Here is a 27,218-nt window from a genome sequence, read left to right on the forward strand (position 1 = left end):
AACCGCCTCCATGTAACACACATCTTTTTAACCTACATGTCATATACATAAAAACATTTCCTGTGAAAGTCAAATGAGTTCTATTGATTCAAAGTGTTGATTGATTGTGATTCAAACACCCAGCCAAAAACCTCAGCGTCAAATTGCTTGCAAAAGAATCACGTTTTGATTGAGACTGTTTGAGAGGCGCAGCAGACTCGGACTACGTGAATAACTGCCTATGCCACCTTCTAGCAAACCACTTTAATCCAAGAGGACGGCAGAGGAACAAAGACAGAGGAAGTGAGTATAAGAGAGAGAGAGTGTGGGAGAGGGAGAGAGAAAGGGGGAGGGAGAGAGAGAGAGGCGGGCTGGATTGATAACAAGAACCAGACCATTTCCACGTCAGAGATCTTTGCCAATTGCAGTTAACATATTGCAGCGTTGTGGGAACCATTTAATTCTTTAACCTCATTCCTTCTGCTGTTATCACCCTATACATGAACTCTAGGGACTCGGGTTTGCAGTATTTCAAATGAAGTTTGTGCCATAATTGACAACTTAGCACCAATGTGTTAAAACGTGTGTGATCTATGACATGTATGGCAGTCCCTATGGTAAAACCTCCCAGAGGAGTCATGCTTCTCACTGTATTTCAACCAAGGAAAAAAATGTGAGTCAGTCACTTATTAAGTCAGGCAGCAATTAGGCCTACACGAGAGACGGCAATGTGGACAGCCTGTCGATCCTTTGGTCTCTGACCAAGAGGAAGTCAAGATAATAACATAATGCGTTCTTAGCCATGACAGAAAATCCAGTCAACTGTAGAAAGTAATTTTGGTTTCTTTGGTTCCAATTACCATTTTAAAGGATGTTTCGGTAACACTGCAATAAAAATCTGTTTCAGCGACCCATTAAAATGCTTGGGTGGCATACATGATATAGTGGTAGCGCTAACTGTATATTTATGTTCCTTTCTAAGTAGCACCCTCACATGCAAAGACATGAAACAACACAACTTACTAGGGAACGTAAACAATCTTAATCTTAACAAGCAAAAATCTGACAGATCTCAACGTTCTCATATGGATATGGTAATAAAATAAGCAGTAAGCACTATTGTCCAAGCAACGATATAATAATAGTTTTATCTGACCAACAGTAACTAAAGAAGACAAAAGTCTATATTTATTACAACTCCTTCACAATGAGAAAAAATAGAAAGTGTCCCTCGGGCATGCTGCAGCGGGTTGTCATTAGCACACAGTTAAAGTTCAACTACCAACCTGCAGAACATTCTGGTTGAATTCAAATAATGAGGCCAATCGGTTCACACCAGCATCTCAAAGAGAAATCACTGTTATTTGCAATGATCAAAAGGCTGTTTAATGACTGGGTTGAAACAAAGCAGAACGTTTTTGCCACTGGCAAAACTAGGAGATTAAGGCAGAAAAGTCCCAAGTGAAATACAAGTCAGAACTAAATAGGATTTCCTTTTTGTTCGTAGCCTATGTAGACAATGATATATATGTAGATTAGCTTGTTGGTCTCAAAAATATGAACACACAAAGCAAACACTCACAAATTGAACTCAAACTGATCCAGCAGGAAGGCTAACTGCTGGTTTTGTATCGCAATGAAATATATTCCCTTAGTTTGGAACAGAAAGCCCATGTCTTTGCTTCCATGTGTGCCGCCCCAAGCAGAAGCTGTGGTACTCCCCACTGTGAGAGGGAAAGGAATAAAAGAAACTGGAGCCTTACACAACTGGTACAATAAACAGTGTTACATTTCTGAGTTCGAAAGAAAACAAGAATTGAAGAGGCGTTTAAAATGTGGTCATTGCAGTGATAATTTTATTGAATGAGAAAATGTGGGCTACAGCAATAATGAAAAGTGGAAGCATTCAACACATGGTCCAACGTGTAAACAGTTACTCATAAAAGAGTATTTCTTAATATCTTTTCAAATGAGTCCTCATCTTCAGTATTCAAAACTGCTTGTGTGATGTGAAGTTCCTTCAGACATTACAGAGTAACAGTGAGCAATGAGGGCAGCCATGAGACAAAGACCGCTCTGTCTCACTGCAGCTCTGCGGCGGGAAAGCAGGACGATTCCTGTCATTTCCCTGGATGATGGGAATCATACAGGTGCACGTAGTAAGTGAATGACGATGATAAGCAAGTGACTGAACGTTTAATTTCATACTGGCGCACCGTTCATCGCTCCCTCTCAAACAGCGTTGACCCTTTCAGCTGCGTGGGCTGCTGTATAGCCCCCGCTGGTGTATACTGACCTAATGTAAAAGCCATGCTGGTTTAAGTTTAATAATGTATGTTGTTCGTCTCAGTGGCGTAATGTTTAAGAAAATATAGAAAAGGTATTTGAATGTTTGTTGAAGTCAAGTCCAAATTAAAATGCCTTGTCTCTAGATATACAGCCGAGGAAAACATTAAGAGACCAGCATCATCATTTTCTCTTGTTTTGTTATTTATAGGTATGTCTTTGAGTTTAACTAATTGTTATTGTATTCTATAAACTACTGACAATTTCTCTCTGTGTTGGAATTCAACAGACAGTGGAATGGCTGCCATACATTTGGAGTGGTCTCTTAATTTTTTTCCAGAGCTCTATTAATTATTAACATATTGCAAAACATTTACAACTTTTCATTTTTTCCCCAATTAAAACATTTCTTATTCACGTATTTAAATACATTTCAACAATTAAAAAAAATGTTTAAAAATTTTTTGAATCAACTGATTGAAAGGAGAAACATGTACATGTGTATTTCATAAGCAAAATATATCATTAGTTATTTAAAAAATAGGCCAGTGTTTTGACTATTCTGCACTTAATACAGTATTACAGCATGCTATCATATTTTAAATAAAACTACTCAGTGAAATATTAGAAGAGTTTCATAATCTTCGTCTTATCCTTGAACACACTTTCATGCATTCATCTGTAAATCATCCTCAGAAACTGATCTGGGCTTCTGTTCACAAAATGCCTTATTGATGGGATGTATGGAGGAGACAGTGAGACATTCCTGTGGGGATTACTAAACCTGCAAGCGCGTGTTGTTGGATTATCCAGGCGGCCACCCGTGGTCTTCAGCTGATGTTTAGGTTTCATCAATATCATAAAGACAGCAGGAAGGCCGAGAAGTCAAAGGTAGAATGGTCAGAGAAAAACCCAGAGTAAATCTCCAGAGGTTCATTACCGTCAGTGTGAAGACACACTGTGATGACCCCAGGACCTAAAGCTGATAGCAAAGGTAAAAGAAGAGTTTAGGAATACAGAGAGACAACATAAGCTCATTAACCCTCTGCAAAACACCACACAGTGAGTTTGGGCCACAAAACATCTACAGAATAAAAGGGCACATGAAAACGAGAAACAAGGGGGAGGTAAAATGATTGTACGCAAAATGCTAGTTTATAAAGAGGAAATGAAAGAGATGGCGCATGGTTTATTTTCATAATGAAAAGAGCAGAAAAAACATCAGCAAACATGATGAAAAAGCAGCAACAAGGCAGCTCTGTTTCGATGTTGGTGACACCCTGTTTTCTGGGCGTAGCCTGTTGTCCCTCAGTAGTTGTTACTCTTGTATTAGTCTCACAGAGACAAGGTTGAGGGGCTTAGAAGCCAAATTCAAGCTCAGGGCGAAGTCAAGCTCTTGAGAAATCGCTTCCATAGTCTTGGTCCAGATTCTCTACCATGTTCTCCAAGTCATTAGCAACAGCAGCAGTTCCTGAGGAAGCACTGGAGGGAGTAAAGTGGCTGTTATCTCATGACTACTAACGTATCTGGGCAAAGTATTGATGGCAGCTCACAATGGGGCGCACACAGTCTGAAGTGTCGGGAAAAAGGCAGCGTCATTAGTTGTTAATCTTTAGATTTATTGAAGACAAGAGACAAGCAGTTAGGCTCTCATGAGAGCTGTAGCAGGTAATTGTCACAGTTAAAGCAAACCAGATGATGGTGACATGCTCTGGCTTTCACAATCTGGGTCAAAATCTGGGGACACCTCCAGTACTCTGTTGCTTGGTTATCACTGTTATGGTTGTGTGTATCGAGGTGAGGGTTGACTAGCCACAAGCCTTGTTTATCAGAAAAAGCTTAGATTTAGGCTTTTGAGTCTCTAATGTTATCTATTCATTGAGAAGGATAGAGAAGAAAGAAGTGAAGGAAAAGTAAAAAGATATGGTTTATCATTTGCACTTAAAAAACAAACAGCCCATTTCATTTTTTACTCATGTTCTTTGAAAAATACAGTTCAATGTCTTCCTATGAGCCAAGGCTGAATAAAGCAATAAAGGATATGTATAATGGAACAAATACGATAGAATGCAAATTTGTGAGGGTCCAAATAAGAAAACAAGTTCAGGTTTTAAGTCAAATTAAACAGCTACTGCTGTCATTTCTTGAAATAAGCTATTCTTCACATTGTAGTTATTTTCTGTTTTGTTTATTTGCCAGCCAACACACAAATGTAAGCTGTGGGAGAATGTTACGAACTTTTAGATTCAAAAGAGGGGTCACGACAACAACTGTAGGAGAGGTGATTACTTTACCAAATGTAGCACAAATTGACTGACAACATGATAGCACCTGAAGGTTGACATTACAGTGAATCATGAGATGTTAAAGTTACTGTGATGCATACTTTACAAACAAAATGAAATGTTAGTCTTAGCCTGTGTGTAGTCCAGAGATGCACTAGTCCAACAACCTCTGGTCATTTTATTGCAGTGTGTCAGTATCAGAAAACATGCAGCTGGTGAATGTGGAAAGACCGCACAACATTGTATGTATGAGCCGGATGTTCAGGAGACTCCTCAGTAAACCCAAACATTAACAGAAGCTGATAAATATCTCAAACCCTGCAAGGCCCACCAGTGAGTCAGTCTGACTGAAGTTGAATTGTTAAAATGTTCCAACCCAGAGAACTGCAGTAGACATTTTACTCACGATATGTAGTGGAAGTCGGGAAGAGTTAAATGCCAGAGACAGAATATAAAAAATAAATGGTGTCTTTTTTTAATGCTGTGTGGCCTAGTTATTAAGAAGAGGTGATAACTATGTAGAGACACGTTTTTCATCTAAAACCAGTGCAGGAGATGGACTGTATCTATATATACAGTACCTAATGCAATACATCCTACCAACTCATAAATGCAATGAAATGTAAACATGTAATGTAATATAATGTACATTTACAAAAGTGTGTCTAAATGCTGGGAAATTGTGTAATAGGAATAATAATAATGGAAATGTTTAACAGGGCAGAAATGAGCTGGAAATGATTTCCTTGTATTGTTGTTAAACTCTGATGTTAGGCCCCATTGAACAGCTAAAAAGTCAACTGGAGATATTATAAAATGTTATTGTGTCACGTTGACACTATCTTAATTATAGCTACTTAAAAATCTGCTGAATATAATCTTGTTCTCCCATCTCTACTCCTCCAATGAAAAGCCAAGACATTGTGCGAATGTGTTTGAAGAAGGGCTGCAAAAAAAAGGTTGTATGACTAACCTGCCTTTATTCTTGCTCAGAAGGTTCTGGGCTCAGGGTGTGAAGCAACCTTCTCTTCCGACGCGGTTGTTCATCTTCTTCATCAGAAAAGGTCCGGTCCACAGGGATGCCCTGGCTCACCAGATCACCACCTGCATTCCATACAGCACACACAGAGGCACACACAAACTGTTTAGAAAACACTCTCTTACTGAATCGTGTTTTTATGTGTGAGACCAAAGATAGAAAAAAGGTTTAAAAAAAGCATTTGCTTAGCATTTTTCTATAAACCTTTGATTAATGATGTCACTTATATTGCAAACTATCACTCAGGTGATTTAAAACAGCAAGTTTACTGTAAATCAAAGGTACTAGATTCTAATCACATTCCTTCCCAATGACCTTTGATGAACTGCAAGTTCCTCCATGGACTCTGAATTCCTGCACATGGATATCATGGATTTTTTGGGGGGATGTTTGGTGTCATTCTTATAGCCCAAATTCTCCAGTCTCATTGCTTAAAACCAATTCTACATTTGTGTCATTTGTGACACATTTGTGGGAGTCTCTGGGCATACTGCCTGAGATAACCCCTGTTAACCCTAGACAACTCCACACTTGAAGTCATGTGACCTTTATCAGCAACAAAGATCCGGCATTCCAAACAAGCCCAGTCATAAAATGGTTTACATCCAGACAGACACAAAAACACACCTGTTTGCCCTTTAACGCTTCTGCTAGCACATTCAGATTCAAAGATTGCTTAAGCAGTTGTGTGAGATAAAAAAGAAATACCTAAAAGACTTGATTTGCCATCTGATTGAGAGATAACACGCAGAATGCTGATGCTGAAAATAATGCTACTGTTGATATTTGGGGGGTTAAATAAATGAAGTCCTGAAAGACAGAATATCTGATAGATAAAAAGGTGCATCCCATAATTGTTTTCAATGTCTCTCTTCCTTCTCAGACACTCTCTCTTCCCTTGTGTCAAGCTCCTCTCCTTTCATCTTCTGTCACCTCATTGTGAGTGATATGCTTCCTCTGCTGTCACTATCAGATGCTGGAGGGAACAGGTCAAAGAGAGAGTTTCTTCTTTTGTCTCCAATTCTTCCCTGTCATTACTCTCTTTAACCCCGAGGCACGAGGGTTAACTGGGGCCGTTCATGTCAAAAGGACATTTTGTAGCCAACTATGTCGGGGAAGTTAGTGCTTTTAATGCAAATGAAACATTAATCTGCAGGCAGGCATTGTCTAATCTAGGTTTACTTTTGGAACAGCCAAATGGGTGGGGACTGAAATTAAACAAATGTCAGTGAGTTCTCAAATTGACTAAAGGTTACCTAATGTGGTTACTGTATGTGTTTACTTAATTTGTAAATACTACATTTTGTCCTGGCTCATACTGTATGTTTCATGTCCTCAAAATATTAGAAAGGTGGGTGTGAATTGATTGATTGCTACGGTTACCAGATGTAAGCAAGTAAAACTAATAATGCATTAGGCATCTATTAGCATATTGTAACAAATATTGATATTAAGTTGTGGCATGTTTCTACGATGGACAAGTGATGGCCAAAAGAGAAACGCCTAGAGACAGATTTGCCGGACAGCTGAATCAGTGTAAATACTCAAATCTTTTTTTGAAACACACCCATAATGGTAAAAAGTGCAGAACATGGAGAGAATATAAGGGCAAATACATAATGCATGAAGAAATGAGATAAGTGCCAGGTGACTTTTACTGATGAGCTGAGAACACAAGAAAGCATTGTGAAAAACTTCTGGACTTCAAACAGCAAAGTGTGTGAGCCAAAACCCCTACTGCGCAATTAACAACCGTCATCCCTCTTCACTGGAGGGGGAAATGTGTGTTCATGGTTGTGTTAGTGAGTGAAAGTGAAGAAAAAGAGAGCCAAACAACAGAAACCTGCTGAAGCCACTGCATCATCAATATGTGTTGTAATAGTATTAGCATCTCGGGGGAGCTTGAGTTTGGCTTTGAACACAAACGCAGCCATTCAGCGAGCGATCAGTTGGTTATCCCAGCAGATTGCAACTTGTAGTACAGGGGGGGATGACTCAGAAATTGTGACATCACGCCTGCTCTGCATGATGCAGAGGAAGAGGAGAGAGACCACCTCATGGCCGGCAGTGTTGAAGCAATAAAAGCAGACCGGGTGGGTTTATTACTGACAGACTAGCGTTTCCCAGAACCTGGCTACCCGAGGGTATGTTCTCTGCTTGTGTGTGCTTTTAAGTTAACGTTGAAAACCCTTGCTTACAAGATCAATTACATTCAACTGTCAAGTTTATTAGACAGTAAAATCAGTTCAAGGGAAGCTTAAACCTAAGAGTTTTACCCCTGCATCAATACTGAGTCACATTGTGACCTATGACATAACAAGGAGTGCTAGGAATGGGCGAAGTGTTGCCGAGTTCAATACTTACACCCTGCCACATCAAGACATGGTGCATGCATAAGTAAGGGGGACCTTGGAGTACAAGGCGTTAATGGTCACTTTAACAGCAGATTTTATAAAGGTGATCTATGAAATCAGCTTTTGATAATGTATGTAAGTATATGTATGATTATTTTACCATAATGATTTATTTATACAAACAATATTTCCTTCATTTTAAGTTGTTTTCTTTTCCTCTACTTTTCTTCACTCAAAGACAAATAAGCAGTGCTTTAAGTTTGAACAACTGCGTCAGCTGATCCCAAATGATATTTCAGCTTACACTGTGACACAGTTCAGCTCACACACATTTGTGTTTGTTAACTCCCACATATAAAACTAAGTGCCAATTCTCTTGTTATGAATTGCGTTGGTTAGGCTCTGCCCTATCCCTAGAGGAACCCTCCTGTTGCTTTACTCTGAGTAATAGGAGGGCAAGGAGATATTTCAGTCTGGTTAATTTCATTGATTGTGCTGTTGCAATATATTCTGACGCAGGAAAACATGAAAACAATGGATCATTCTGTAATTGATTATAAATGAATTACTTGGAATAGCCAATTATTCAGTTTGAGTGAGCAGAACATTTTTTATTTATTTGGGTTGGAGCAGTTTTTCCTCTGAAATGTAAAAAAGCAGACTCTTAACACATCACACACTCACCTGTGATGAGAAGAGTTTGCTCCTGAGATGGATGGATCATCTGAACCGTGTCCTCCTTTCTGTCGAGACTGTCGTCTTCGCTGTAAGTTGTGTCATTGTGACTAAACGAAATAAAAACAAAATTCAACAGTAAATAAGGTAAATTGATAAAACACTTTAACGTTTTCTTTCAAAATATTCAACAAGTGTTGAATAAATAAAAGCCATGCAAAACCAGTCTGCTGACCTCTGTATACCCTCCCCATCTGCCTGCTGGTCTTCAGTTGGTTGGAGATGGCGGCGAGCCTCCTGCAGACCTCTGATCTTGGCCTTCTTCTCGTTCAGCACCATGACAAAACGTGAGTAAAGCTTCCCCTCCAGCATCTCCTTTTCCTCCACATTCTGCCCCAGCCTGGTGAGAACATTACAGAGACTCAAGTGTATCTGTAAAACATATTTCCCAGGGACTGGACTCCCACTTGCACATGGACACACATGGACACAAGCAAAAACAGAAAGACAGATGATGGTTTTGAAAGGGTTTTTTGTCTGTGTGCATTCTGGGAGTAATTTGTTAAGAGGAGTGATGTTGATGCCTCCACCCTGTGTGTCACTCTCATCCTCTATCTGTGAGAATGCTTCATTCATTAACCAATGAACCAAAAAAGAAACAAACAAACAATTGCACAAAATGAAAAGAAGTCACATATAAACTGAAACACATACAAGTAAATCATTTGAGGTTAGTTCCCAGAAATCACAAGCCCAGTTTGCATCACAGGGTGGAACCCTTAAAGCTCTCAAATGGGCGACCAGTGATGATGTCATTCTGGTTTATTGCTGTGCTTACAAACAGCTGAGAGACCGACTTATAAAGCAAAGAGAGTTTGCATGCAAACAACACAACCAACAAATAAATACCATCATCCTAAAGAAATAATTACATGCTGTAGGGGGACTTTCAATTTGAACTTAATATTTGCTGTCCATCACATATTCTTTAATATTTAAAACCATCAGCTGATCATCCTTACTCTCTGAGTATTCTCTGGTGCTCCTGTTTCAGTCTACGGTTCTCCTCCAACAACTGGCAGTTTTTGGACTGTAGATCTGTACTGTACTTTAGAGACTGGCCAATCATCTCCCGCTTCAGCTCCAGAGGGTCTGGAGCTGGCTGGAGCTCTACTGAACCCAAATGAACCTGAAGAAAGAAGGGAAAGAGGAGAAGAATAAGAAAAAAGGGAATATGAGAGAGCATGATGATAAAAGAGTCCAATTTGTATGAGTAACAGTTGGGGAGCTCAGCAATTGACTGTCCTTCCTCTGCATTGACAGGTTACAGTTAAGATAGTTAATGGCTCATGGTAACTTGGTAAGCATAACCTCTCTTTGAGTATGACCGACTGGGAGGAAACAACCGGACAGTTTTAAGACTACATGTCCAAATTCCCCCTTAAGTACCAGGGGCTCCTCTATGAGAGGCTGGGGGGAGTTACCTGGGAAAACCACATTTAGCACACAATCTTGAAAAAGTACTTAATTGATATAATAATGTATTAAGGCCATAATTTCACATCCAAAGCTTCTTCTGCTTACAGTGAAAAATGAGTAAGCATTTACTCCTTAGCCTCATTCCAAGAACATAAGCAATATAGAGGTGCAACTAACCATTACTTCATTTTTTTCCATGAAGTGGGAGATTATTTTTATAGTCGAGGTGTTTCTTTGGTCTGGTTGAAATACACGATGAATTCATTAGTCACCAGTAAACTATGCAAGTGCGTTCACAGCTTCCTCTCTGTTGATTCTTGTCTGTGATCTCAAAGGTTCACAGACAGGCTTTAGATGTCATAAAACATTCCTCATTTGGTTTGCATTTTGGCAATAAGTCACAAAGCGGGGCTCAGGCATTGCAGTGAGCGACCGAAAATTGCGTAAGATTTCAAATATTAAGTTTATGTGTCAAATTTAGAAAATCCCACTGTGGCAATCAGATTTTGAACAGGCAAAATGTGATTAAATCGATGGAAAACTGATATGATTCAATACAGAAAACCCTAAAGCACAGAAACAGCGGTCAACTTTAAGTGTGCACATCAAAGCTGCCACAGCCACATCAATGTTCAAATAGCTGCACAACCTTTGCTTGATTGTCGTCTCGGAGATCCTACCATGAATGTACACACTCACACACTCACACACTCACACTCACACACTCACACACTCACACTCACACTCACACTCACACTCACACTCACACTCACACTCACACAAGAGCACACAGGTATCGTTCATGATGTACTGGGAAACCAGAAGGTGAAGAGGTGCTAAATCTTCTCTGGGCTATGTCGGGGTCGCCGACCCACTGTAATAAAGCCGCCATCTTCAAAAGCTCTCATAAAATACTTGTCATTTTTGTCCTGGGCCGATTCTGTCCTGGCAGGCTACACAGCTGTTTGTTCCTCCACTGTTGAACCTGAACATGTTAAGTGGACATTTGCTTCACATCGCTGCAACGGCTTCCCTACCATCAATGTCAAACAAACTGTGTGTCCCTATCAATACAAACTTTTCTCCATTGTTTTATATTTCAAATACCCTGCTGATATTGAATGAAACCAAGAGCAATATTAACTCTAACACCATGACCTTGATATTTTGAATCAGGTTTAGAATTTTATTTTACCATTTACAACCAAATACCAGCAGAACGAATCAGCTTCAAATATCCTTTGTGTTTTCTAAAGCAATCATGCTTAAACCATAAACTAATTTAGCAACTGGCAAAATAGTCAGTATTTAGCTTTGTCACTGTTAAAATGTTAGCATGCTGAAGCTATCATTTAGCTCAAAACACTGTCCCTAAAAACAGAGCCGCTAGTGTGGTCTTCTTCTTGTGTCTTTTTTAGGGGCTTGAACGCCTCTATCTTTAAATGCATTACTGCCCTCTGCAATAAGAAAAATGCACGCAATGAGCACAGGGGCTCATGTTTGTCCTCAAATGTTTTTTGAGCATGAGATGAGAGAGCAGACCAGGGATCACTCATCAAAAAATGAGTAATGGTCTAAAACTCTGAATACTGACAGCCTCAAAGGTAATGATTCCTTCCAGTGGCCTATAATTCCAGGATAACATCAATAAAGATGAAAAAATAATTATGTAAAAAAGTATTTAGGATGGTGATTGTTAGTGCCACTGCACCCAGGATGATCAAATAAAATAAAATCAGCGATTTAACAAAAGTCAACCTAATAGGATCGGGATATAGAGGAAACCACCCAGTATCTAAACAGGATGAGCTTCCCGAGGACTCATAAAAGATCTAGAAGAACATCAAGATGTCACAGTGAAACGGTGCAGGCTCCTCGCAGGGATTTGAAGGACATCCGTGTGACACTGAGCTTCTCAGGTCTTCTGCAATTTGGCATGGTGATTCAGTGTTTGTGCAAGATGGTCCACCATTATTAGGAGACAGTTAGATTTGTGTAGGAAGAGGCCCAGTAAGAATGGCTCATGTGCGCCTCATAATTATTAGTTTGAATAGTCTTTCAATGCCTTCACGTCAGCTTCAAAGATATGCTAACATGCACAGTACTGTAGGCTACAAATTATTATATGCACATATAGGAGGCTGCGATAGCTGTGAAAGCTTTGATCTTATTCCAAAATCCATCCTCCCACTTTTACTACCTGTCCCTCAATCTTCACTGTGCATCCAGAGGAAAGTCATTTGGCAATAAATCAGCCACATGAGAACAGATAATGTAAAGGCTTTTGACTCTGACATGCTGAATACACTAATATTTCCACACTTTAAAGAAACTTGTAATGTCCTACATTTACTGTACATGTCTCACTACATTAACATGTCATATGTCAAACTTTGTCATCAAAGTTTTACCCACTGACTGAGTTCAAGACCATAAATCTTTCTAACCGGCGTGTTAACATGGTATTACCAGTTTAAGACACCTGATACAGAGACGTAAACTGCTGAAGGCACAACCTTTATTTACTGGATTAACATTGATGAAACTGCAGCTGCTGTTTATTTGTTCTGCTCCTTCTTTGATACACCAAAGGTTGTGTGTTTTAGTATCTTTACTTTCAGGGTTTTCTTAGAAGAACTACTGCGTAAACATGTGAAACACGGGAAAGGGCTAAAAAGATTTATTTCTTGAGCTGTTGCTTCCCTCCTGAGACACAGAGATAAAGATAAAGGTCAGTCTGCTCACTGTTGCCAGAAAGGTGTGGGAGGTCAGACTGTTTGTCTCTGATCCACGACCCACTGCCACATTTTTCTACTGTGTTACTTAAAAAACTATAACACTATTCATAGCAGTTGTTTCAGCCTCTAACAACATTAGACCCTTATTTGACCGTTTGGCTGATTTTTCACATGTAAAGATCAATGCTTTCTTGTTCATTCATTTATCTCTCTCAGATGAATATCATGACTTTGTAAAACTGCAAAAAACATATTTTTTGGGATGAAAATTAGACAAAAGAGAAATATTTTACACTTAGCAAATCATTTGAATGTAAAATCTTTCAGGATTAAGGTTTATTTTGTCCTACATTTCAACCAGGTCCAGTGTGAGAGTGGTCTAACAATCTGTTTTTGTGTGCATCACCAGACAGCTAGCCAGATCATAAGGTCAAACCCGTGGAGAGGGGAGACGTAGGTGTGGAGGACAAAGCCAAAAAAACAACGGCCAAGTGAAAAATATCCAAAACACAATGAGAGCACAGAGGACACAAAGCTTTCTTTTTACACTGTACAACATATCAATGGAGACCAAATCCACCATAGGTCAGAGGACAATAAACCCCATTAATCAATAAGCAGTAATCAATAATATTAAAGTCAGTTGCCATCATTGGAATTTAGAGATTAAAGTTTCAAACACTAGCTGACAAATACTTTAGCTCAAAATAATATTAATGTTTTTACTGTTTTCTCATTTCATTTGATGGCAAAATTGTAATAAAATATTCTGTCCAGGGAAATGAGTGGGTGGGCAGTGTGAGCGTGATGACAAAGACACAGTGTTCAAGATGGGCAAGGGTGCTCAGTATGGATAGTGTGGGCATAGAGCGGAGATCAACTTGTCCCATCAGCTCCGTCGCCCACCGTGCAGAGGCGTGAGGCCAGATAAAGAGCAGGAAGTGAGGGGCGACAGCACTCAGACTGTCCCAGATAACTTGCATGTTCCCGTAAACACAGGGCATGCGATGGCACCGTACCAGAGCAGATAGAGGCAGAAACATGTTGAATTACTAAAGATGACAGGTATCTGCCTAGAATACTTAGCTCAATGACGTTTAAAGGAAAGGCTTATATGCATCATTAATATTCACTCTCATAAAGTCTATACTCTCAACCAGAGAAACAACTACTACACTAAAGAAGAAACACTGTAAATCCAAACATGTAACCATACATTCATTTATTTCCTTTCTGAAACCACAATAAAAGTAATGTGGCTGCTCCGTGGGATTTGCATCACCAATAATAATAAGTGCGCATTGTTGTTTGGGCTTATGAAAACCGGGCTAGAGTTAACATTAACTAATGTAATTTAAAAAACTGTTTCCACATGCAGGCAGATGGTGCTTTTCCACATGCAGACAGATGATATACTGAACAATCACAAAGGGCCCTATGTTACGATGGTTTCATATTAAGCATAGATTTACTAGCTGATTAAAAGAACATTCCCCCATCAAATATTTTGATAAGAAATTGACCATTTGTATTTGAAAACATAACCTTGGGCTCTGGTTAAATGAGATGGATATTTATGATATTCATCACAACTGTTTCGATACCGCAATGAGTTGTTTCTCAATTTACAGAGAATCAGAGGCAGACCACCACATTGAAAGTGGGAATACCTGTTTTGTTAAATAAAAAGGAAACCATGATGATGAGTAATATAGCTTATTGTTTAGACAGTAGACATTTGTTTTAAAAACCACAGAGGTTTGCCAAAAGATACAAGGTACTTGAGGGTGTTTGGAGTAGGACACAAAACTAGAGAGATAAAAATCTGAGAACTTTAACAATTAAAAAGAAAATTATATTTTCATGAAGAAAGGGAAGAGAAAACACTAGCCACATTAAAGTTGCTTAAAGTATTATCATTATTGTATATGTAAAGTTTTTTGGCCCACACAAATATAAGTGTTTAAAACAAACAAATGCTGTGAAGCTTTGAATGAACAAACACATTCAAAACAAGCACATAATGTTAACTTCGCACTTCAGAATTTGGGATAATTCAATCATAATAAAAAGAAACATTGACTTGCGGCATAATGCTGCACAGCTGAAATCCCCAATGAACAATAACACAAGCACTTTTTGACAAAACATAAAACATGGACAATCAGTGTCACATGTTTTCACCCAGACTCATCCAGAATCCTGTGGCTTGAATTACCACAACTTTAAAGCATTAAAGACTCAGTCTCCCCGGATCGAAAGTCTGTCTGAAGTGAGAAATGTGCAGCTCAGTACTCTCAAAGACAGTGACAATATTTAAAAACTGACAGGAAGCCTCTGGATGACTGGTCCAGCATGTGTATGGCCATCCTGCTTTTTGTCAAAGTGCTTGATAGCAATATCGTGTTTGTTCTAACCAAAAGAGAGGCAACACAGGTATTAACTGATAAATGTCAAACAAAGTATGCCAGGCCTTAAACTTAAATGCTGTGCTGCTATTGTGTAACCAAACTGATAAAAGTTGGTTGTTTGGAAGCCCAATGATAGTCATATACAGACACAGAAGATCATTCATTTAAAGTCCTTAGAAGTTGAGGTGTCAGAACTAGAGTATTTATTTTTCCACCAATGACAGATCGGTACTTAAACAGACATTAAGGATGAGATAATGTCTGACATGACAATGTAAAACACCTGCTTAGTAGCAATTTAACAAGAAAGACCTAAATTACATCCATCATTACAACCTCTGTCTGGGGTCATATTCATAAAAGATTAATGTCAGGTTAAGTTTGCCACCTGTTTTGTCTCCAGCCTTCTTTTTCTCTAATCCCCAAGGAAACTTTTGGTCATTTCTGCACCCTCAAATTATCTGTCTGGGAAAATATGTTCCACTTTTGAACCTCTGACGTGTTGAAAAAAGGAAAAAGAGGGAGAGCATGAAAAAAAAGAAGCAGGTGTTAAGCAAAAGTGGTAGTTAGCACTCAATGCAAATAGTCACGCTGTTTTCTTAGATTTGTGTCTACCACACACACACCCCACACACAGTGATGAGTACTCTCAGCAACATTATCAGCATTAAATACATATTTGAAAAGCACACTGGGGCGGGACAAATTTAGACAACTGTCAATCATATTTTGTGTGGTCTAGTTGCTCCTTTTGGTTTACCCCTGCACAAATGATAGATCTTATTTATTTCATGTTAAAACCTTTGAAATGGTTTAATTTGGAATACAATAGTCAAATGATGGCAGTTGTATATTTGTGGGTCCCTCTTGTGCTCGGTGATGACATGTTATCAGAAGTAAAAAGTGATTTAATAGAGCGATGCACAAAGAATTATAAAAATCAAAGCGTTAGAAACATGTCGCAAAAGTCAGAATTGATTATCTCTTATTCCATAAAGAACGCCTTGTGTGTGTGTGTGTGTGTGTGTGTGTGTGTGTGTGTGTGTGTGTGTGTGTGTGTGTGTGTGTGTGTGTGTGTGTGTGTGTGTGTGTGTGTGTGTGTGTGTGTGTGTTTCTCAATGTGAAAGAGAAAAACACCCCAAAAAATGTGTTGTTTAAAAGGTTTGTTCTTTTGTTTCTTGATCCCTTGATCTTTTCATATTAAAACATGAGATGGTTCCAATGTCCCATAACAGTAAAAAATAATTGTTTTGTCAAGAATGTCAAAGGCCAATACCCCCTGGTTGCCTCATCTAAGAGACACAGTATGTCTGCACGTGTCTGGACACGGGATCATGCACACATAGGCACACTTGTATACACGGCCAACACTCATCGACTCAAAGAAAGCCAGGGGGAGTTGGGGAAAGAAAAGAATACGACTCTAATCAACTGTTGTTTAAGATTGTTAGATGGGACGGTCCTGTTCATAAATCAGACTTTTATGGTCTCTAGTTTTCCTAACCCCCTGGCCTTCTCCCTCTGGTCTCTTTTTCCTTCACAGCAGTCCCAGGACCCCTGGTGACCTGCTTCCCGGGGGCAATAGCGTCCTCTCACGAAAAATACACCAAAATCAACTGGAAGCACTATGACCTGTACTCCTTCAAACCTGTCACTCACTCCGAATTATGCAAGAATCCCCTTACACAGTATGAAATGTATGTTTCTGTCAGAGACAACATATATTCAAGAAAAGATGCTCTTTTATGTGGGGAACCAATTGTTTAAATTAACTCAAGCTAGCTCCACCTTACAATTTAACAAACCTTCAATCAGCAAACCTTTTTCCCCAAATGTTTATGAGCTGTGGCCGTAAGACAACTGCCTTATATTGTTGCTATTGGATGACTGACTGATTCCTATCTCTGGCTTTTTCCACAGTGGCCTGAAGGCAACAAAGCAATTCTAATTCTGCTTTAATGTGGGGACAATATAAACCTTATCCTTTGAACAGCCCCCTGTAAAAAATAAGACTTCCTTTCTATCTAGTTATAGTGAGATGCGTTTATCCTGAGGGAACGGTGACACAGGGGAGTGCATGATGTGGAATTTAAGGGTGAAGTACTGATAGATAGACATAATTAAAATGCATTAGAGCTAATCTGTAGGTATAGACTCCTTTAACACCTGTTTTTCTAACCACCCACTTTAGATAATGAGTTTGCTATACTTCAGCCAAAGCTAAGTCAGGTTTATGGTTTTTTTGACAATACTGTTGTGCTAATGCAGCAGGACGATTCAAATAAATGGGCCATTTTAAGAAGTGCTGTTGTCTGTCTGAAAATAGCCTTTAAGCTGCTGATCTTTGTCTCATACAGTATATTAACTTTAAAACCTAAAAAAGTAAAGGTTTTGTCCACTAGACCATATTGCTAACTTTAAAGATGTTATAACACTGAGTATAATATTAATCTACCCAAAGCTTTTGCTCACCGAGATGTCATCACAGATCTTCTGGTACGAGAGATGACAGTGATCTGTTTTGACGTGGAAAGAATACACAGGCTTGTCGCCTTCTCTCCTTCCTCCTCCTCTACCTCCTGCGCCTCCTGTTAGCGCTTGAAGAAGATCCTCAACATATCTGTCCCTTTCGGCTCCCAAGTCGTTGGCTTCTTTTGTCACTTCATCTTCTGAAACTAAACACAAATAAAGGCATTTTTCTCATTTTTGCATCATTTTCAAGTGTTCAGTTGAAAGAAAAGCAAAGAGGTGATGGCAGACTGCAGAGCAAAACCATAAACATTAATTATGTGGCAATGCATGAATGCATGTGAAAGCAGATTTAAAAAGGAAGCATTCGGAGAAACCAAGGGGAATGTCATCAGCTGTTGCACAGCTGCTCACATGGGGCTCAGGGTCCCAATTAACACATCAAACACAGAAACACTGACGACCCAGAAACGACAACCCCATCTCTGCCTGTCAACTCTGCAGATGGAGAGCAATAGAAAACTAGAGAGCAGTTAAGTTCCAGGTGTCCTTCCAGAGAAAATATACTTATGTGCATATGTTACCACACACACACACACACACACACACACACACACACACACACACACACACACACACACACACACACACACACACACACACACACACACACACACACACACACACACACACACACACACACACACACACACACACACACACACACACACACACACACACACACACACACACACACACACACACACACACACACACACACAAAATTGACTTGCACATACAAAGACAAGCCTTGTAGAGTTTAATCTACTTTCTACACCTGTAAGCTGCAGCACAGGGGTTAGATAGGATGATGAAACAAGGTCCCTGCTGTCCCTCTGGTTAAGGACTAACAGCTACAATATTGTGGGATGGGGTCGGCCAGGTGCCTCCAGTTTGGACGGTCGGATGAATGGCTAATCTGGTGACAACCTAGTTTAATCAATGGTCAAAAGATTGAAGTCTTTGTAGAACACATAAGCCAACAGTTCTAGGCTCCTCATTTGTTTGTGTGTTTTCATATCTGAAATCTTTACCCTCTCCAATCCATGCCGAGTTGCCATCGGTTAGAGCTAATGTGAATCCAGCACCCAGGTCTACGGCCCAGTCCACCCGCAGGATGTAGGGGGTGGCTGCACCTACAGTGATCAGTTGGACTATTCCACTCATGACCTGCAGAAATCAAAGATAGGATATATCCCAACCATTATGATACATTTTTCCAGCCACAGGACTGTGGCATGTGTCCATGATATGAGGTGGGTCTACTGTTAGAATTTGGACCTCTTTCAAAGAGCGGCCTCCTACCAATCAAATTTTAAGGTTACAGGTTTGCGTTAATCCTCCAGTTGCATCAACAAGCCTCATTGTTTCACTTATTGGATGTTGTAAAGGAAAACAAAAGAAGGTCCCTATGTGTCTTTAATAGGGCTCTTTCTGAGTCAGTGGAACCACACTGTTTTTGGCAGTTTTGTTGCATGGGAGTGGGGGCTCTCTGACCCACAGCAAGTTAATTACAAGCTATTAAAGATAAATACAAGTACAATACCAAATGGGCCCAATTGTTGTCTGAATTTACTCAGTGTGTACAGCTATCCAACGATCTACAGTATATATTGAGTCTGAATACCCTTAACTCACACCAACAACATCTCATTAGTTTACACAATGAGATGTGAATCTGGAAACATCCCTCAAGAGTAGACTAATGTCAGTAAAGCCTTAAAAATAAATCTAACTTTATGATACACTGAAGAAGAAAATTGATGTATTATTCAGCTGCAGGGACTTTTACTTACCTTAACTTATTTAGATCTTGGTGGACAGTTAGTGGGTGGTTATATAGTAGATAGGGAGGAATACAACATTTCCAGAAGACCCATCATGTCTGAAAATAGCAAAGAACAATCATAAGTCCTATGCATTCAGTGGTGTCTCTATCTATTGCTACAGGCCAACACATCTCAAGCTAATTCATGCATGTCCAGGATTACTAGGGTTGCTTCATACTCTAAATTGAATCATTATTTGCCAATACAAAACTCCTCTATGTGCTGAGAAAGTTTGTTTGCTAAATGTCACATCGCCCTCATCCTTATGCGTTGGCTAACTGATTCATTGCTGCAGTTAAAGTTAAGTATCCTTCAAGAAGCTGCCTTTGTTCCACCGATCAGTTACAAACAATGTTGATCTTAGGGTTTCAATATGATCCATGACAATGTTCCTTACATATCCTGACTTTTATTGCTCTCAGGGGTCTTGAAAACTTTTACTTTATTACGGATGTGTAGGCTAGAACATGTGATTACCGCTTCCAAGTGAAGTGAGAGGTGAGTTGGACATCTACCCTGCTTAACTACAGGGCAAAGTGTGTGGAGATAGAGGGAAAAGGACAGCTAAATTGGCAGTTAGCCAAGCTGGACATGTTTGCAAAAATGAAAATGAGCGCCTTCGGACTTGGTGTTATAAGTTAGGACGTGACAGCCCGTTGTTTTGTTTTTTTTATTCGTTCTTTGCATCCCCCACACTATATGCTGACAGAGCAGGTGGTCAAGGTTATTTAAAATGAGGCATTCAGCAGAGCCCTGGCACACACACACCAGTAGATATGCACAAAGAACCTTGCAGCAAAGTTGACCCTTTGTGCTTTGAGAAGGGGTGTGGCTGGAGGAAAGGGGATGAACAAGATGAGGGAGCTGAAGGGTTCAACTTTAACCTCATAAAGTGAGCCCAGCTACTCATTAGTTACTGTAACATCTGTTGTGCAGGTACGATGACCCTGTGGTAATGACAGAAGGACACTCCAGTTAAATAAACAGCGCTGTCTGTCAGGAATGGAGAGCAGCGTGTAACCTTCAAAGTCAATCCCGAAGTCTTACTGTTCAGTAATTCAGTTGGCGGACCAAACCACTGGAATGCTTAAATCATCAACCATTGCTCCCCTACAGTTTTGACACACAGCCTTTATCCTCTTAACTTACCCTCTCTGTAATTTCTTTGCTCAACCTTTTCATTGTCATTTCTTCAGCATTGCCGCATATGAAAACGGCAAGACATCACTGCAGGAAGTACTAGGTAAATGAGTCACAAAGAAAGCCTCTAATTATGCATAGTGCCTTAAATGAGGAGTTCATAGAGAGTAGAAAAAGCCATGGCAGTTAACTATCTGTTTAATGGGCCCAGACAATTAGGCCAGTCCTCCTCTCATTGTCCTTTCACTTGACTTTCCCCTCATGCTTTCTACAACACAATGGCTTCAAGATTTAAAGGGGAACTCTTATGATCACTCAGGGAATAAACTAGCGCTGCACTTAATAGCAATGGACTGTGTCATTCCCTTTTGGTCATTGTTATTATCACGTATTGGCCTATTTAAGCCACTTAAAGATAATACGCATTACAATGAAGACCTAAAGGTTAAAGGGCGTGTGAGGTGAAATTGACCAATGCAAGCTTTTACACAAACACTATGTTTAAAGAACTACTGTAATTTGACCAAGGACATTTTTACTACTTGTAATGTATTCTTGCTGCACGCAGAGGGGACTATGGTATAGTGTTTTTGGTTCAGGGTCGTGCTCTTTGTCTCATGCTGTTAGACAGGGTGTTCCTTCTCAGAATTCCTGTACTGTATATAAAAATAATTATTGACCCCACATTGAAAATAGAAACTGTACAACTGGTTATTCGTAAAGTCATTTGAAATGTCCTGCAACAAACAGGAGAGAGCAGCCAAACAGTGATCCCACTTACTTTAGTGTGCATTCAAAACCTTGAAAATACTAATAATTGAACAAAACCTTTTATTTTAAACTAACATTACCAGCATGCAAAGGGTTGTCCACTGAACCTCAGCTCTTCTGTATAACGTTAGGCTAACACTGGAGTTATCCGCATAACAGGTCATTTCACATCTCCAATATTCATAAAGGAATAAGTTGCAGAGGTACAACCCATAAACAGTCTATGGCTACAACCCCTGCTCAATCACAAAGGAAGCTCCTAGTGATTGCGGTTGCGTAAAAGTAAAGAGACGAATGCATGATACAACCTGCTGTGACAGGATCGGTGGCGTAATTGGTTTTATTACCATCTGTTCTGAATTTTGCCAATTTCATGGTTTTTTTTAGGGACAAAACTGCCAAGAATCCATTTGACCATTTAGACTGCAGTTCGGGAAAATCACAAATACAAACAATTAAAGGTGTTACTCTGCATTGAATTAGTAATGTAATTCCCAAAAAGTTTGACCTAATCGTCTTTTCAATTAAAATATATAAAGATTGCACAAAGTGTCTACATCATGCCTTGATTTGACTGCAAAGAATCAGGCATGCATGTTCTCCGATAAGTATCATCAAAAATAGCAAAGTATCAATACTGAGTATTTGACACAGATCCAAAAGTACGGTTCTGCAGTATGAATGCACAAGGAAAATCTGCTCTCTCGACTCTCAGACAGTGATTCAACACACACTCGGCTATAAACTTTTAATAGAAATCTATTAAAAAATCCATGAGGTATCAAACGGGTAGCGAGAAAATAGGAGTATTGTGACATTAACATCGAAGCAGCCTACATAGTTTAGTCCATTGTAAAATATATAACTTAATAACATTAAAGAGAAATGTGAGCCTTGCTCCTCTTTTATAAACCTGCAATCCATCTGAAGACTGTCTCTTTTTACACCAAGTTTTATCCACACTTTTGCAGTAAAAAATGCAAAACATTATTTATGTGTGGTTTACAATCTGACAGATTTCTTCTTACATGAAGATCTCTCTTGGAGTGTCTGTGAATGAAGGGTTGATTGGGATTTATGAAACATGTTTTCAATGGAATCAAGATGCTGCCGTGGCTGGTTAGAGGGACGGGACTATGTTGTGAAAACTCTGAGGGAAAAGTGGACCACAAAAATGTAGGCTTTATACGTCATCAAAAGAGTGGAGGTTATATTATGAAATGGATTTATAAGAAAGTCAAAAGTGTGTATTGGATAATGGATTTAATTTTTTTATGTAAGGGTTTATTCTAAAATATTATTAACGTTATAGCTACTTCCGGGTTCTGCAAATGCCGTCTCTGCTACGTTCCTACTATCTTTCTACTACCTTAATCACCAGTGCACCATAACGTAATAACATCATCTTTATACATCCATGAGAAGAACAAAGAAGGTCATATTTTTTGCAATGTTCCAGATAATAATGTACGCCTTTAACTGCAAAACACCGAGTTTTAAGTGTTATATCTTGCAAATGTCAGTGGTTTTCACTAAAATAACACAAAATTCACAACAATTGTAGTCTTTTTAAAACTTACACATTTCCCAAAAGACTTACTACTACTGCGATGTCCATACGAAGGCATTTTTGCATGAAACTGAAATCATTGCAGCTCTCTCCCTGTTGGCAAATTGTGTGACAGACTTTTCAACCTTCAACGCCTGTGTTCTCAATAAGCCAATAAGCAAACGACGTTCAGCGCGTAATGACGTCACTAGGCCAGTTACGTTACGTATATTCCAGAGAGCAGGAAGTGTGATGTGGCTTTGACTTGACAAAAATGGTAAGCTTGTTTTTATTAATAACTTGCCTTTGCTCTTGTCCAGCGTATTTTAAGCATCATCTATAACACACAATCTACGCTTAATCGTTGTCACGAAACACTGTGATAACAGCTTAGGGCGAACAATCGGTGCAAAGCAGGACGTTTAGTATACTTGTTAAGCTCGCTAGCTTCGGTTAGCTAAAATAAGCTAAAAGTTTAGCGAGTCAAGCTATAAGAGGAATGTTTCCGTTACTAAATATCGTTAACATATCTTTTCATATCACCACCTAAAATGGGTTGTTGTGTCAATCACAGGGGTTTGAGCAGAAAGGCTCTACGTGTGAAAAATAATTGAGTATTATGAATGCAGCAGCGCAATGTTTTGAGGTGTGCCACGTAGCTGCTCCAGAGTTCAGGGAGCATGCATGTGTGTGTTTTGGCTCTATGGTGGAGTTTGGCATTGAGAGGTTGTAACGAAAAAAAGCGTATATGTTAACAGGTAACTTAATTATTCCCACATTTACAATATTAAGGAAACGCATACTGGTATTAGCAAACGGTCAACAACTTTATTTATAAACAACATTATGTAGCAATAACAGACAGCCTGTTAAAAAGTAAAGTGCAAAATAAAGTATGCAATGGTTGATTTCTTTTTGTACTATTATTAGATTTATCATCAGAATAAATTAATGTCATTTATTAAGATGGTCTTTTTGGAATGATGCACATGTTCACGTGAGTATAAGTAGCAGGGAAAGGATGACTTAGTCAATGTATTGGATGAATTAGTATACATCATCAATTTTAATTGCTTACCATGTTAGAAGCCTCCAGAGACACACAGGTGTAGGGCTGCACAAATAATCGTGATAATTAATCGTGATCTCAATATTGATTAAAATAATCGTGATTATCATTTTGGCCATAATCGTGCAGCCCTACACAGGTGTTTCAAAGCCAGAAAATGTGCTTTTGGATAATAAAAGAACATGATCAGTAATATGCAATTCACTGTGATTTATTGTGAGTTTGAGGTGGGCTCCTAAACTTTGTAATACTTTTTTTTTTTTTGAATGACCCAGACAGAGCAGACTTGAATCTCTGTGTGTTCCACATGATCGCCATATGAGATGAAGATTTTTCCTTGCCAGTGTTCTTTTTAGGCAGGTTGTTGATCTCGTAAAATAAGCATATGTAGGATATTTTTCACTGGCACCATATAGGAAAACATGTTTATATCCTTTCTTCAATTTGGCCATACATTTGTTTGACAATTGTGAGTCCATTTGTGTCTGCACAGCCAGCCCACAACTTTGTCACGGAAATGAACGACTTGTACAACAACATTCCTTATAACAAGTAGCACTACATCAGTGTTGCAGGATATTACCAAAAGTGAATTCAGTGTTTCTGATTTTATGACTGTCTTTACTAAATATGTAATTCTCTTTCATCTTGCAGTCGGCCATTTTCAACTTCCAGTCACTGTTGACAGTGATTCTCCTCCTGATCTGTACCTGTGCCTACATCAGAGCACTGGCTCCCAGCCTACTAGACAAGAACAAGACCGGGTATGATCAGATACCGATTGTGATACTTAACACTGACACTGCCATTGAAGTCTTTCCAGTAATTTGAACCCTGAAATATCTGCCTGTGTCTTCGAATGGCACACCGTGTTATAACAAGCTGCACAACCAAATCATTGTGTTACATTAAAGTATAAGCATCAGGGTTGAAAAGAATCACATCCTAATCGTATGTCCCCAGTCATGTTATTCAGTGCATGCCACTGTGTAGTACAGATATCACTGACAATGCCATTAGGCTTCATCCTTCAATGTCCCATCCCCAAAAACGTCTTCATTACAGTAATTGATTCCTGGGTGTTCACTTCTGTATTTCAACTTGCATTAAGAATACTTCTCTCTGTGGTAAAAAACACATCTTTACCAACAAGAACTGGTCTGTGATAAAGCTCTATAGCCTAAACCCTGCAATTTTCCATCCCTATGTAACTGGCTTTAGCTATATGGAACACTTTGCTTATTTTTTCAGCTAATAAGGCGCTCCTCATTGATGCGAGTGAAGAGGCAGTAGTTCTAAATGTTCTTCACACTGAATCCTTATTATTCTTGGGTGTACTAACTCTATGATTCACTTTTAATATGTCTGGCACAGCCCAGGAACAGCCAGACACACTCTCAAACACACACACACACACACACACACACACACACACACACACACACACACACACACACACACACACACAATTGAAGCAGGGAGGGACATCCTCTTCAGACCAACACATGAGACTGAAACTGGCAGATGGATGGTTTAATAGTGTCCCTCTTGATTGATTTGTTGACTAAGGCATGAACTGTTAATTTTGTTTACCCATTTTGCAAATAATTGTGGTGTGGTATGGATAGGGCCAGAGTCTGAGGGGAAGAATGAATGCTTTGTACAAAAATCATTATACATTTTCCTACATTTGACCCTAAATCAATAAAATAAAAAAGAAATCACAATGAGATGCTGACCCCATCTGGTCAGTTTGAAAGTTGGCTTTTAATTTGCGGACACCCACCCTCACACAGGCCAACAAACGCCTCAGAAAACTGAAGGCCTGGAATGCCAGATTTGCCTCAGCTGTTGCCGGAGATAATACGATTTGCCTGCTGCCCCCTCTCTTCCTATGTGTACACCACTGGCTCACATAGCAAACTGACATCTGATTCTCCCTTGGAGTCACTTTAGCTACCTCTACATATTCAAACAGAACCCAGCCCCATCACTTTAGTATCACCAGAGCAACGTCATTTTTTCGGTTGCTTTTTTTATTACAGTGATATGACGGTGAACTTTGACCAAGCATTTATATCATTTCAGGCTTCTCTTGTGCTTAAAATGTGTTCTATTCATTTCTTTTAGGCTTCTAGGAATTTTTTGGAAGTGTGCCCGAATAGGTAAGCCTGTGATGACCCCTTCTTTTTCAATACATAATGATTATTTATCTTAGTATCACTGAAATGTTTCTAAATGATGTCGCTTTCAACTTTATTTCTTTACTCCAGGTGAGCGGAAAAGTCCGTGGGTGGCTTGCTGCTGTGTCGTCATGGCTTTTAGTATACTGTTCCTACAGTAGCAGTCCACAGAAAACCACAAATGGAAACATTGGAGGAATGAAGAGAAAACGAGGCATGGACAGTACGATCCTAGAAGCACAACAGGACCTTCAGTGATTGTCACTCAGATAAAGTAAAACCAGAGAGCCGTCACCACTCACTGTAGCCACGGAGAGAGTAAATGTGTCCTGTGTGGGGGGAGGGGTGAGCTGATAGCCCCGGAGTGTGTCTAGATCCCTCCACGGACTCCCAGGTCTGTCCTCGTGTTTGCTAGTGTGGAATGTTTACTCCGGATGTCTGTGTGGGGGGGTGCAATGCTTTCTGTTATCTTCCATTTAGTTTAAAGAAGAGTCAGTCACATTCTGGCATCATTGGGGGGATCAAAATGACACATTGTTTGTCCAAACATTTCACACTGATTTATTTTTCCCCTTTGAGTTTGTCAAGTGCATCAACCAGTTAGACATTTTCCACAAAAAGGACCTTTTATAAATGTTCACAACTGTCCGCGATTACATGAAGGCTTATATTTGTAAACGGAGTTCTAACGTGGTGTGACTTAAATTCATCTCATCACCCTCTTTCTCACCTGCGCCCTGTTTGTTGTCTGAGGCAATGGTGATCATGTTCAACAGCAAACAAAATGATACTTTAGCTCTTCAGGTGGTTAATTGTCCTACATGTCTGCCTCAAAGAGCTACTGATGTTTTTAAAGTCAGTCATTTTGCCGCTATTTATTAAAGAACCTTTTTGGAAATCTG

The 27,218-nt window shown here is 39.4% G+C and overlaps 2 protein-coding genes across 5 annotated transcripts; one reads left to right on the forward strand and one right to left on the reverse strand.

Annotated features, from left to right (window-relative positions):
* Positions 1-1,813: 1,813 nt before the first annotated feature.
* On the reverse strand, positions 1,814-23,227 carry LOC134873569 (DNA repair protein XRCC4-like). 4 transcript variants are annotated; one of them, XM_063897317.1, is made up of 9 exons: positions 23,116-23,227; positions 19,572-19,660; positions 18,810-18,945; positions 17,719-17,921; positions 9,641-9,807; positions 8,854-9,018; positions 8,628-8,728; positions 5,528-5,654; positions 1,814-3,247 (listed from the first exon to the last, which is right to left on the reverse strand). In XM_063897317.1, exons 3-8 carry the CDS (start codon positions 18,940-18,942, stop codon positions 5,530-5,532), a joined length of 894 nt encoding a protein of 297 aa, XP_063753387.1. In that variant the 5' UTR covers positions 18,943-18,945; positions 19,572-19,660; positions 23,116-23,227; the 3' UTR covers positions 1,814-3,247; positions 5,528-5,529. The 4 variants fall into 4 exon arrangements, with proteins under 4 accessions (XP_063753387.1, XP_063753385.1, XP_063753388.1 ...); XM_063897315.1 differs by having other exon boundaries at positions 5,524-5,654; XM_063897318.1 differs by lacking the exon at positions 1,814-3,247 and adding an exon at positions 3,265-3,747.
* tmem167a (transmembrane protein 167A) lies at positions 23,209-27,218 on the forward strand. Its single transcript, XM_063897319.1, has 4 exons — positions 23,209-23,341; positions 24,788-24,897; positions 26,264-26,298; positions 26,407-27,218. Exons 1-4 carry the CDS (start codon positions 23,339-23,341, stop codon positions 26,475-26,477), a joined length of 219 nt encoding a protein of 72 aa, XP_063753389.1. The 5' UTR covers positions 23,209-23,338; the 3' UTR covers positions 26,478-27,218.

The sequence above is a fragment of the Eleginops maclovinus genome, chromosome 12 (genome assembly GCF_036324505.1).
Source record: "Eleginops maclovinus isolate JMC-PN-2008 ecotype Puerto Natales chromosome 12, JC_Emac_rtc_rv5, whole genome shotgun sequence".
NCBI lineage: Eukaryota > Metazoa > Chordata > Actinopteri > Perciformes > Eleginopidae > Eleginops > Eleginops maclovinus.